The sequence below is a fragment of the Acanthopagrus latus genome, chromosome 2, assembly GCF_904848185.1.
Source record: "Acanthopagrus latus isolate v.2019 chromosome 2, fAcaLat1.1, whole genome shotgun sequence".
Lineage (NCBI taxonomy): Eukaryota > Metazoa > Chordata > Actinopteri > Spariformes > Sparidae > Acanthopagrus > Acanthopagrus latus.
The window spans coordinates 5593750-5607122 of NC_051040.1; the positions used below are offsets into that span (position 1 = coordinate 5593750).

The 13373-nt window shown below is 39.5% G+C and overlaps 1 protein-coding gene across 4 annotated transcripts in view; it reads right to left on the bottom strand.

Moving 5' to 3' along the window:
* The window catches only part of tenm4 (teneurin transmembrane protein 4), a 205519-nt gene that overhangs the window by 92088 nt on the left and 100058 nt on the right, over nucleotides 1-13373 (bottom strand). For all 4 annotated transcript variants that reach the window (XM_037073890.1, XM_037073918.1, XM_037073908.1 and 1 more), the window contains one exon: nucleotides 3581-3799. In XM_037073890.1, the coding sequence (XP_036929785.1) occupies nucleotides 3581-3799 (219 nt within the window). The remainder of the gene's footprint in view (nucleotides 1-3580; nucleotides 3800-13373) is intronic.

Genomic DNA, 13373 nt, shown 5'->3' on the forward strand with positions numbered 1-13373 from the left:
GATGAAATACTTTCTTGGGATGACCTCTTTTAACCACATCCCCCCTCCATCCTTGTAGACACAGGGGGATGATTAAGCAGCTTAAATGAAGACTTATTTGAATTCACACACCACCACGTCCCCAAGCCTTCTACGCAGCTCAGCATTCCTGCTTGGTCAGCTGTGAGGTGCTGGTGCGCTGCCCCTTTCACCAGGGAGTCTGCCTGCACTGAAGCCAACACTGGCCGACCCCATGCTGTTTTGCATTAAGAGATGCTAATGCTGGGAGGTTGCAGTGTCTCAGATCTTGCAGCTCAGCGTGGCAGCGGGCTCCCACTGGCAGTCTCCCCAGGAAGAAGCCCCTCAGAGAAAGCCGAGGGCCACGGTGAAACACATGCTTCACAAAAGGACTGCAGGCTTCAGCGAGCAGCCTCGTCAGCCTTAGAGAAACCCTGGCTCAGTGTTCGTCCAAATGAAAACAGGATCCCGAAAAAAAAACCAAAAATAAAATAAACACTGCAGCCGTGCAGGCTACTAATGTGAATAACGATATGATGCTGAGAGCGTTTACTTGTTCAAAATCTAGCAGAACATTTTAAGTCCTGTATGTGGGCTCGAATATGACCTTGAGCAAATGTAATCTGAAGTGATAAAAAGCCACCTGTTTTCCGGTGCAACAGATACGCTGCGAGCCAATTATTGTAGGCATATGTAGTCTTTTTTTCTGTGGTTGTTTACTGACAGAAAAGAAGTAAATATTTCCTGTACCATGTCAACTCTAAATTTGAATATTTCTTCAATAACTGACCTGTATGTCAAAGAGATCTGATTTGATATTCCAGTCATTTTTACCATGGTGGCTTTTAAATTACCTTTTCGCTCATGTAATTCCCCCTGAAAACCTGAGATGCATACTTAATTCCAGATTACACTTGGCAACACTTTTCCTCTCCAGAATTCCAACCTAATTCCAGCCTAATGAAAGAGAAAACATTAAAATTCCTGTCACATACATTTGATAAGATAAAATAATTTAGATATAATTTAGGACATTTGCGACCTTTGCTTTGATTATATGGAATATGCAGTTGTGTGTCCAAAACCTTCTTCTGTATGCGACTCTCTATAAAACCTGTCTGGCTCACTCTTGTTTTGTCACCTTGAGAAGATGAGGTGTATGTAGCTGAAGGGAACAGTGTCACTAGACATTGAACAAGGTTTTTATGAAGCAATTTCACTCCCCGAAATGGTGAAACCAGACTGGAATGATAAAGTTATTCAGTTACATATAGTATTTACCACGAAAGCTTAAGGGGCTGGAAATATTTCATATAGAGAGCTATCAGATCTTTCCACAAGATGTAACTTAATCAGGATTAGCGTTGCAAATGGTCTTTTTTTGTTTGTTTGTTTTTCTGAGGCGACTGTGTTATGAACAACTTTTCAATCAAATCAAGCAGCAGCTACAAGGAACAGCCATTGTGTTGCTCGCTGTACTGAAATATTCGTATGCATTTTAACCAAAAGTACAAGATTCTAATGAACAACATCTGTAAGCTTGCAAAGTAATTTGATGTGACGGTATGTAGCAAGCTTACATGACTCACTAGGTGTTTTAAGTGGAGGCTCCTGTCTGCACACTTTCTGATTGTAATTGGCGTGTTACTGTCGAGAAAGAGAAAAAGAAAAAGAAAAAGAAAGGCTTATTTTGCATGATGAACTTCTTATTTATATGTTACCACAACAACGTGAAAGGTCCTCAAAATGGACGAGAGCACGAATGGTACTGATTTTATATTACCAAGTTACAAAAGTGTGAAAAGGTTTCGCATCGACTAGCAAGAGAATCACAGAAACACGCTGTTCTTTGCAACTTGAAAGGAATCAGGCAAAGTCTGTGGATCACTATGGTGGAAACTAGCGCTGCAGATATTCCTCCTCCGTCCTCTCCTACCCCTCACTGACAGCCCGAGGCCAACCTAAATGCTGTACCTATGCAAATCAGTGTCATTGTTATGAGACAAATCTGTCGCGGTAAAGGCCATTTCCCCCCACCCATGTCCCCTTAAGCACTCATGTCACTGCTGGGTGACCAGCGTGTTGCTACTGTGGAATTGGGGAGGGGGGGGAGATTTGCGGCGGGATTAATAACTCATTCTCTCGGCTTTCTGAGCAGGCAGCTGGAGCACTTTGGAGTTTGATGTAATTCAACCCTTTGGGTAGTTAAGTTGGAAGCTCGATCAATTATTTAGACCATTTTATTTTGTTTTGTGTTTGCCATGCCAGTGGGATAAGCAAGTAGCAGCTGTAGTTGAAAGGGATCAACATTCACATACCAAAAAATACACTATTCAGCATGCAAATTGATGGCTTATGGGAGATATGCAGCACAAACTGCTGAGTTTGAATGACGTTTTATGTTTTCATGTTGGGGGATCATAAACAAGAATGTGAAACCTGCCATACTTCAGAGCTGGATATTTTGTGACCACAATAATATACCTGGTTTCCTAAAGTTACCCTCCATACACATCCATACAATTTTCACAAGCCATACAGCCATGGACGGTATATTGAATTAAGGAGCGTCAAGGCCTTCCAAGCCAGTAATGAATCCACAAGAGTGCATGGATCAATAGCGGTCATACATCAAACCAAAATACAAATACAAATACTAAATCAACTCAACAAAACAATTTCACCCCACAGATAAATCTAAACCATGTTGTCTGCCACACATAATTCATTAGTGCCCACAGTGACACACCAAATTAAATCTTTGCTGGATTGTGAGTGAGTTAACAACTGATGCCGTGTGTCACACATGTTGACTGCTGCTTAGTAAATCTACTGTACATGTTTTACAGTCACTGAATTTTTTTTATCAACTGTCAACACCATGTTTGCAGTTTGGGCGCAAATGTCATTCTGTCAGTCCGAATGAGTGTGCAGTCAACAGCAGGAGACACTGAGTGTTTCAAGAGGAACGAGGAGCTGACATTTATTAATGAGAAACCACACTGGGAATTTTCAAACCTAAGCCTAAGTCAAGAAGCACCGTTTGATTTGCTAACAAAATATAAAACTAGAGTAGGTCTTTCATGGGGCTAACACTGTTTTTCCGATATAACTTAAAAGCAGTCAGTCCTTGCATTGATATAGGATGATACAGCAGGGATTAAATGAGACCTGGCAGGAAGTTATTCTTTATTTTCTTGCTTTATATCCTCTCTGAGGTGCGGAGGATGCATGCAGACTGTTCTTTCTGAAAATTCTATAGAGGCATTGTAGATGGTTACTCCCACCAGCACACACTGAAACTGAGAAAATAAATTCTGTGACAAATATCTTGTACTGAACCAAAATTGTCCATCTCTTTGAGTGAGACTCTGAACTTTGCAGACCTTGCTTCAGAGACTTCTGTGCATTTCCTGAGGCTACATATCGACTCAAAGTTGCAACTCTCTCTCATGTTGCTGAGAAAAAAAAAAAGGGGACATAATCTTGCCCATAGCCATCTGCATGACCTATAACACAACATATCCATGAGCAGGGGAAGGCTAACCTCCAGAAAGCAGCAGTAGTTTGAAAACCAACTCACCATCAGCAGTTGCAGTGGCAGGAGCATACAGGTTCCCTGAGCCAGTTTTAACTAAGAATGAATTGGGGCCAAACTCATCCTCAGAGTCAGAGTCCTGGGCTGGCTGAGCCGCACAGTTACCTAGCAACCCTCCCTGGCTCTGATTGGCTGCAATGGAAGGGGGAGGGTATGGGAGCTGCTCAACGGGGGAGGAGGAGGCGGATGAACAATGCGGAGGACCTGTGGACCACAAACAGAGACAACACATGGGGGGGTAATGAAACGCACCCAAACACAAGCAACATCACATAGGAGCAGATCCCACACACACATGGACACACATGCAAAAGCAAGACTTAACTCTGACACTTCAAAAACAAACAGGGACACATCTGCCTTTGTCTCTGCCACCTCACTCCAGCTGGGAAGAACAATACAAACAACTGAAATGACTTTGAGATGCAATCGAAAAGGCAAATACCTGGCACGGCTTTAGAGAAACAAAAACAACAAACGTCCTTTTTGGGATGTTAAATGCAAAAGAGGAAAACATTTCCAGGTTTCAAAGCTCAAATCTTTGAATAGAATTAAAACACAGAGCTGATCAGTTAGGGGGTGAGCCTAACCTTGTCTCACAACTGCCGTCCCTCACATACGAACATCCATTTAACACACAGTCATTATCTGCGCTCATGGTAAATTTATGCCAGTTTTAGTAGGGAAACTTTCACAGCACGGAATGAGCAAATAGCAAGGCCCTGATTTAATATTCCGGATCTATATCTGCACATATACAGTACTGACCTCATTAAACTGATCAGATACCAGATACAACCACATTAAATACAAAAGTCTGTTATGTTATACAGATGAAAAATTAATAACTCTACAGACCTTCTAAGACAAAATAAGCCTCATTTTCACAAAGCTTAAACAACTGTTGGTGTACATGACAATATGTTTAGCCTATATCACATTAAATTAAATTATAATTAACAATAATTAGTAATGTGGATAAAAAACTAAGTGGGTAAAGCATTAGAACAAGAAGAGCAGTATGGTAAGTCTAGAAAATGATCATTTATTAATTAAAACAGCATTTAAAGCCAGGAAAAGTTTTTTTAAAATATCACGATGTAACTATATCCATAACCTATGACAATATATAGTGTTGTATCAGGATCAATCATTTCCCAGCTACACAGTATTCAAACTTCAAAGCAGAGCCCGGAGCGAGAGCAAGTCTGAAACATCGACTAAAACACAACTAAAGGATCCTTCAAACACTCTCAGTTTTGAAATTCTTAAAAAAAAGAACACAATTTAACATAACTGCACTTCTCCAAACTACAAAAGTTGCACAAGCAGATTCAAATGTGTGTACTGTGCAGCAGCCACATGAATAATATGCTCCCAGATAGAGCAAGGATGTTAATACCCCTCCTGTGGAAATACATATATAACCCCTGCCAGCCAAGAAATGAATCCAACCTGAACCAATCCTTCCTATTTCTTCTTTGCTCTATGTCCATCTCAGCTTTCCTCCTTGCCAGTTACGTAAAATACCACAGGGATTAGACTGGCCACTCACCTTAACAGCAGAATATGAACAATTTACAGTTGTGGTTATTTATAGCCCCTTGTACAATACACAACCCTAATTCTTACACATGAACATCATACACTTTCTTCTTTCAGGGCTTCTTGGCTCCAATTGCCACGCTGTCATGAAATGTTTAATCTCCACAGAGCTCCTATTAATGTGTGATTAACTTTGGATGCAGCTCTGCGGCACGCTGAAAATGGACTACTTAAGTAACGTGACTGCGGCGAACAAAGCCATCAGTTTGGTGCTCTCCCCGTCTTCCCATCAGTCTGACGGTCTTGATGCTGAAATTCCTGCTGACTCTACTGTCATCCATCAGGAGAGATAAATTTCCTCTCGCTCTGTAATGATCCCTGAAGAGTATTAATACACGATTCACTGACTCGCATCTAATTAGGAAACAATTAGTGATACTAACATATCAGCCGTAGCCCCACACACGCAAATGTCCACTGCCCCTGAGAGTCACAGTTTGTGCCTTTCTTATACTTCATACCACACATTTTTCATTTTTCTCCTAACCCTCTAATGCCAGCGCAGGTAATGGGTGCCAAGGCGCAGTGGCCATGCTGTGGGTTAATGACCGAGACACTGTTGTGCTTGAATATACAGCCGTGTACAAGCGGGAGAGAGAGAAGAAGAGCTTTTAGAAAGACCATCATTACAAGTCGTTCGCAGAATCCCTCGGATACATCGAAGACACTACATTTAGCACGTGTCAAAATAACAACTGCTGAACAGAGCACCACTCACCGGGAGTGTATCTGCTGGTATTAAAGACCAGAGGCAAGAGTGAAATTCTCGATATGAGATACAAAAATGAGCTGCACCAGGGGTCAGACGGAATATTACAGCATTTTCCTCAAAGAGAGAATTAATCAATGACACAAGAAAAGATTAAAGTCCTCTAAAAATGTTCAAAGTCATAACCTAAATGAGGTCAAGGTAGCCGTGCTCAGCAGCCATTAGTCTTGTGCACAGAGGTTTTACTGTCTCACTGTTTAATTAATGCTGGCTTGCGCAGTTCATGCCCGAGCCACATGCACCTAGAGTCAGACGGGGCTTCTGCAGGCGAGAAGCCATAGCATGAGATGACCAGAGAAGTTTCTCTGGCTGCCAAAGTCGATAGCCTTTGCCTTCACTCACTATGTCACAGCGGCAAAAGGGGACCTGTACTTAGGAGCCCCTGGACCATGTGCTACTGCTTAGTTCCTGACAGCTTCAGGAAGTGCCAGTTACTGTCTGGTTTGGCTTGACTGCAGCCACAGACCACCAGTGACTGCATCAAAGGTCTTAATCGACTTATAAGGAACCCAATTAAAAGAGCGGTCAAATATATTGGTTCCTGTGCTTCGCAGGTGAACCTCACTGCTAATGATATTTTAGCATGAAATGCTGAAGACATGGTTTGTGATATATTTTGAAATGTAGCTGATGTTCTGAATCAAGGTAACTAGCTTTAACCACTGATATAGTTTACGATTTCATATTTATTAAGATTAGTTTTCATGAGGATCGTGTCAGACGTATTAGAAAAGCGTAATAGTTCCACAGTGCAAGTTAACAAGTAAAAGTAGTTCAGGCAACAATCATCAGAGCCGAAGTTCAAAGAATGACATTTATTTTCCAGGGAAAATACAAAACAGTATGTGGTGCTGGGATGAGAGACAGAAGCTGAAACATGTGAGTGGGCGGCTATGCATCAATATTTTTTACAAACCCACAACTTAGGATAACTGGGCCAGTAGGTGTTCGGTGCTGTGCTGAAAAACTTTGAGATTTCGCATGAAGGTTGAAGGGCATGAACTGGCTGTTACAGAGAATGGAAGGGAGAGGATTTGGTTGCAGAGCAATTCATTCTGCATGGGCTGTTTGAAAAATGCACATATCAAATATGATCTATAACAATGTAATAATGAAGCAGGATCTATTTTATTTTTGTACATTTTCAAGAAATGAATGTGAATGTTTTGTTGTAGCTTACACATATGTAAATATCTTTAATAAATCAATGATATCACCAAGCTGAAGCTGTCACAAAACACCATCCACACCATCATTTTCTGGGAGAAAGGTTAAATCATTGAAACAGCTGTATTTGAAAATATTGAATATTGGCAACATATCAGCTAATAGAAGCATGAACGCCTTCAAAATCAATATTCAAGCACATGCTCACTGCAAGTTTCTATCTACAGTATGCCAGCATATGCACAGCTGCTTAAAGCTATTGCACCTCATCCCTATAACATCAGAAAATGTCCACTTTAATAATTAAAATAAAGCTTTAGAGGAAAGTTAGGGCTGTAATTAACAGTTATTTCTATTTTAGATAAATCAGGGCTGTTTCTTTTTTAATTTGTCGATTCATTATGTGGTGAAATGTCACAATAGTAAAAAATGCTCATCACCATTTCAATTTCAAGTGAAACAATGAGAGGTGTCAGAATTGCTTAATTTGTCTGACTAACAGTCCAGAGCCCATTTACAAGTATGGAAAAACAGGGACATTACGTTAGAAAAGCTGGAGCTCATTAATGACATTGATAATTAACCTATTCTTTAAAATAACAAAGTCCAGAAGTATTTGTATATGTGGCAACCTCTGTATGTTATGAAGAACTAACAATTAAAGGACTGTATAACCAAGAAGTCACCAATCCAAATATGTGTAGACTAACACATTTTGAAATGTTTAGTCTACTTTAAATTCTTTGGCCTATATATATATATATATATATATATATATATATATATATATATATATATATATATATATATATATATATATATATATATATATATATATATATATATATATATATATATATATATATATATATATATATATATATATATATATAAAACTATATCTTGCACCACTGACATTCAAATAATGTTGCAACTTTAACCCTCAACCGTGTTCACTGTACTATATATCTTACACATTTTTTAATAAATATATTTTGTATTGGTATATGTTTATCTGGTAGGTCAGTCGGGCAGTCGTTGCAACAACTATACAGTACTTGTATGTAGATGTGACAAAACCTTTTGAATCTTGTTACGGTGATGTCAGTCTGCGTATGCATGATTGTGTGCTTCTGGTTGCATGTATGTGTTGACTAATGAATGGAGGCAGGAGGAGACATCAGCACCATTGTTTAGTGTTCAGTGAATGCAGCCCCTGCAGTCATTAATGTGGGGAATGTAATGCAAAATCGCGGACTGGAAACTATGGGCCCAATCGCAATGATCAAGTTTGTGCGTTAGGAAGAGGCAGAATCAGTCATTTCCACTGTACCAATATGTATATGAAAATGTACGTTAGAAAAAATGCTGTTATTTGAGAAGGATTCTCTGGCTGAGGGAAAAAGAATTAGATCAGTTAAACAGAGAATATAATTTAGAGGGAGAACGTAATAGAGTGAACAGGAAATCGAATAAGAAGAGTCAACATCTTTCATCCGGAGAGTCCTGATCTTTAGTTCTTTCTCTCGTTGTCCCTCGAAATTTAGTTAATCTTCCTGATTTTGCCTCTGACTGCAATAAATTCTGAAGCTGAGCTGAGAAATTCTGCTTTATCCAGGGAGATTAAAAGTTGTCATGTATCAGTACACAACATGGTAAATAAGCTCTACGACTACCATCGCTATATGTATTGCACAGCCACAATAGTGAGCAAGGTGAAGCAGATGTGTGCCTCGACGGTGACAACAGAAATAATCTGTTTGCTCAAGGACTACAGCTGCGGGCAGCATCTATAAAAAATGCAGTGTATTTGCAGATGAACAGTGAAGAAAAAAACAAACATCTCTGCGCCTGTCCCGTACCATCAACTCATGCCATGCGGCATACAAAGCATACAGGACGCAGAGGAATGACTCAGAGTCTCAGCGGGGACTGAGTGTCATCATCACAATGCTTCTCATGTTGTAAAAATGCATATTGTGTTGAACCTCCATTTTACCACTAAGCAGGACGGTTTGCATGTAGGAGTAATGTAGTGAAGATACCAGTTTTTTTTCCAATTAAATGCTAATGCTAAATTTACATGTTAATATTCTGCAATGATGCCAGGGCAAACCAAAAACAAAATCTGTAATTGACTTGGACAGTTGCGTAGTTTCATTAGTACACTGGCGTGTGAAAGGTTGGCAGTTTGTCGTTGGCAGATCAGTAAAATGTTGTGTAATTTGCTCCTCGCATCAATTTGGTCATCCAGTGTAGGTGGAGTGGGATGTTTAAAGCTTTGTCGTATTTTTCAACTGTTTGATTGTATCATTTCTACTAGGGGTGGGTAATCCCACCAAAAATAATAATGTTACTATCTGTTTAATCACAATCACAAGCCACAATCTAAATTCAGATCCTTTTTGGCAATTTTGAAATGGCCTTTAGACCACAATCAGAGCTGAAATAGCCAAAACATTTCACCATTTGCATCACTAAACAAAATAATCATTTAGGATCCTCATAAGGCTTGTTGCGAGCTCTAGCTACATTGTTCAAATATGTCTTGTATTTCCTAGGACACAGTTGGTTTTGTTCCTCGCCTGTGCCTGCCATTTTTCAGTGCAAATCCCCAATGTCTTGCTTCTTGAAAGTGATACTCAGCGTCACTGACATATCAGTAGCACATTGCAAATTTTGTGTCAAGATTCAACACATTTTGCGCAATCTACAGCCCGCTTGCTCAGACCAAGTCGACAGCACACTAAACTTAGCTACCAACACACCATTTCTGTGCTGCTTCAGTAATTGATGGAGGTGAACCTTTGATCAAAATCAGACCCCTTTTATGTACGTTTTGCCTGTCTGCTTCACTTTCATTATACATTCCTCAATCAAGACAACTAATTGCACAGATTTAAATTTAAAAAAAAAAAAAAAAAAAAATGATTATGGGAGCGATGCCAAGAAGGCACGCTAAAGATTAATGTCTGAATCTTACCAGCATCTGTCAGACACAACAGCTTTCATGTATGAAGGCCTTCGCTTTTCAGCTGATTAACTTTCTTTGGAGCCATCTGAAGGCAGCAGATATGTGATTACACACACAAGATCCACTGGCAACCTTGATTAAATCTTGCTGCAGCAGGCTGTTGCAAAATCTACACACAAACTTCTGTGTTCTTCTGCATTGAACTGGTCAGATATATTTTAGCATTCTTGACAGTTTGACACAGTTTATGGAATAAAAAGTCCATGTGGGAGACTTTGAAGATCTCAGGACTTTGTTATAAATGCATGACTATTTTTAATATTAATACCTTGAGTACTTGTGTGCAAAACACATTTGTTTTTATGGGGAAGTTAATCATAATGAATCATGAGCAGCGTGTACTCTGCAGTCCTATGTGAAAATGAGCCATGAGTTTTCATGTTTCTTTGACTACAACACTAACTCATAATAACTAATTCATACTGTAGTGTGAACACTGCTATGAAGCACTAAGGAAGCAGAATGCATTTACAAATAATGATCTATTAATTGAGTTGCATATGCCTACGAGGTACTTTGTCCAACAAGGTACCTTCATTGGCTATTTAATAGCTTTTGAATAGCCTGATAATCATCAAGTCTCCTTTCACCATTCAAACTTTGTCCCTCTAATGATGTCCACTTTGCTTAGATCTCGTGGCCATGTTTACAGCAACACTACGCAAATGTTCACTAGTCGGGCTCAAGATGTCCCGGAAATGTTGTGCTATACAGAGGCTTTAGAGCTGCTTATGCCCATGAAAGACGGTTTGATGCCCTTTTTGATTTTTTGTTAACTGACTGGCAGAATTTCAGCTCTGCCGTGACTGATTAAATGTGCCCTCTTGCCTGTTATATCACTGCTCTTGGTTTGGATTGAACTTCAAAGACTGTGGAAAGGCAGTGTTAGTACTGCCTTTGTGTCACTGACGGCCTTAGAAATTCAACGTCTTTGTCACCAAAGGAAATAAAGCTCTGCAGTGCTGTTTTTCGCAGTGTAACATGATGAAATACGTGGTGAATTTTGGCTAACAGAGCAAGATACTGGCAGAGTTGAATGACATGACTTTTCTACAGTAGTGTACTGTGAAACTAATCTGTCAAACATGAGAGATTTTGCTGTTAAATAATTTCTGATGTAGGGTTGCTTTTTTATGATGCAGGATTCACAGAATACATATTTTTTTACTTCATCTTTCAGGTATTTGATTGACTACTTCTTATCTTTAAATATTTTTTCAATCAAATTTCAGACTATATTTGACTTGTAGTACAGGGAGCCTTGACTTAAACATCTGAAACTATGTTTAAATCACTTTAGTAAGATGATTTGTTTTGGTTGCTTGATAATGTACATCATGTTATGCCCTGCAAGACTTGTGATTTGTGCTTCATGTTCAATAACAGAGGAGCTGCATCAACCCTCCCAAGATTAATGAAAACTATTCATCCCTGTTAATGTTAATTCCATCAGGCAAAGATATTAACTGATGATCAACGGGAAGATGTTTTAACAACTCTGCCAAAACAACTGTACAGATTGCCTGTGACACTGAGGCTGACTGTCTCCTCCTACATTTTTTACATTTATATCAAGGCAGATTTTTTACCATACGGCCATATGATCAACAAATGCAGCGGACTTCTCTAAAAGATTAATATTAAAACTAAAAGATTCATAAAATTGAGGTTAATTTCATGTGGAGTATCCTAAACACTTGCTGGATTTAAAATCAGAAAGCTGAAACTGCAAGTGTTCATGCTGTGGCTTAAACAAAATAAACTACATTTACTTTACATACATACTTCAGTTATGTTTTGGCAAATATGAATGTGATTGTGAGCTACTGGTGTATGAGCTCGGGTAATAATTACACTTATCAGACGTCGCCACGCTTTACCAACACAGTGGCTTCATTCTGTTTTGGTTTTTTTCATTATTTGGATTTGCAAATTGACATAATTGTTTTCTATTGCACAGCTGGAAGCCATAGCTAGCCTTTCATGAAATTAATATTTGATAGGTGATCTCCTCTCAGTCCAAAAAAGCAAACAAATGAGTCGGTGAGCAGCTCGAGTCATGATGCGAATAATACATTTCACTTCACTTCTTTCTTAAAGTAAAATCAAGTCATTAGTTGATTTTACACCATGAACCAAAGGGATATTTCATATATATACGCCTACTGCAAGACTCAGTTGACACGGTGCACTTTCATCCATTTGTCTTGCAATCTGTGTTTTTGCAGGATGCGGCACATTGTTCAACACCCTGCCCCAAACTACACAACGAAGAACACAAACAGACACGCTCGCAGCGGAAGTGGGAAATGAGCTTTTATGAGCCAACATTGGAAAAGGGATAAAACTTTCTCTGACGGTGCCGTTTACCTGCTAGTAATCAATATCATAATAACAGAGAGTGAGCATAATGTACGAGAAGGTTGAAAACAAATTGTAAATACCCATAAATGTTTTTTATAGACATGACCATTACTGAGAAAATGGAAATTATATTTGTGTAATAAAAAAGCATTACCACAGAAGGCGCACTTCCACTTAAGGCTGAGGCGCCTGCAACATTTCTATCAGCACTTTAAACCCAATCACCTAATACTTAAAAACTACTGTACCTTCTTAAAGAGATACTGAATGCCAAACTATAAATGTGTGGTTAGAATAAATTGAGAAAACAAGTGGAGATGGTGGTTAGGGTTACGGTGGCTGCATGGCAGGTTGGACACAATAAATAGTGTAGTGATTTAGCTCAAATTAGCAGCTGTCACAACATCCAGAAACATGTTCACAGACCAGGGGCCCCAGTTAGATCAAAGCTGTGTCCCTCAATTCCTTTAAATTACACCAATTTAAGGATGCAAACAATCAGTGCTAATCTGTTTGTCTGAATGGAGAAGGAGGGAATCTTTTAAGATTTTTAAAGAAAGCAGCAGTGGCACACAAGCCTTGGCACACAGCAGACCACTGATGCCAGTGGCTTTCAGAATAGGCTATCACCTCGGAAGATGAAAAGGAGGCCAGAGTGGCTGAGACTCGAGATGGCATTTCCTCTCTGGGTGACGATAAGCACATATTCCTTCCCCAGTCGTTCTCTACCCACATCCCCGCCTGGCTTCTGCCACTCTCATCTATCCAGTCCACTCTACTTTGCTGTGTCGGAGAGACAGTGTGCCCTGCAATCCAGCCGAAAGACACCATCTGTTTCG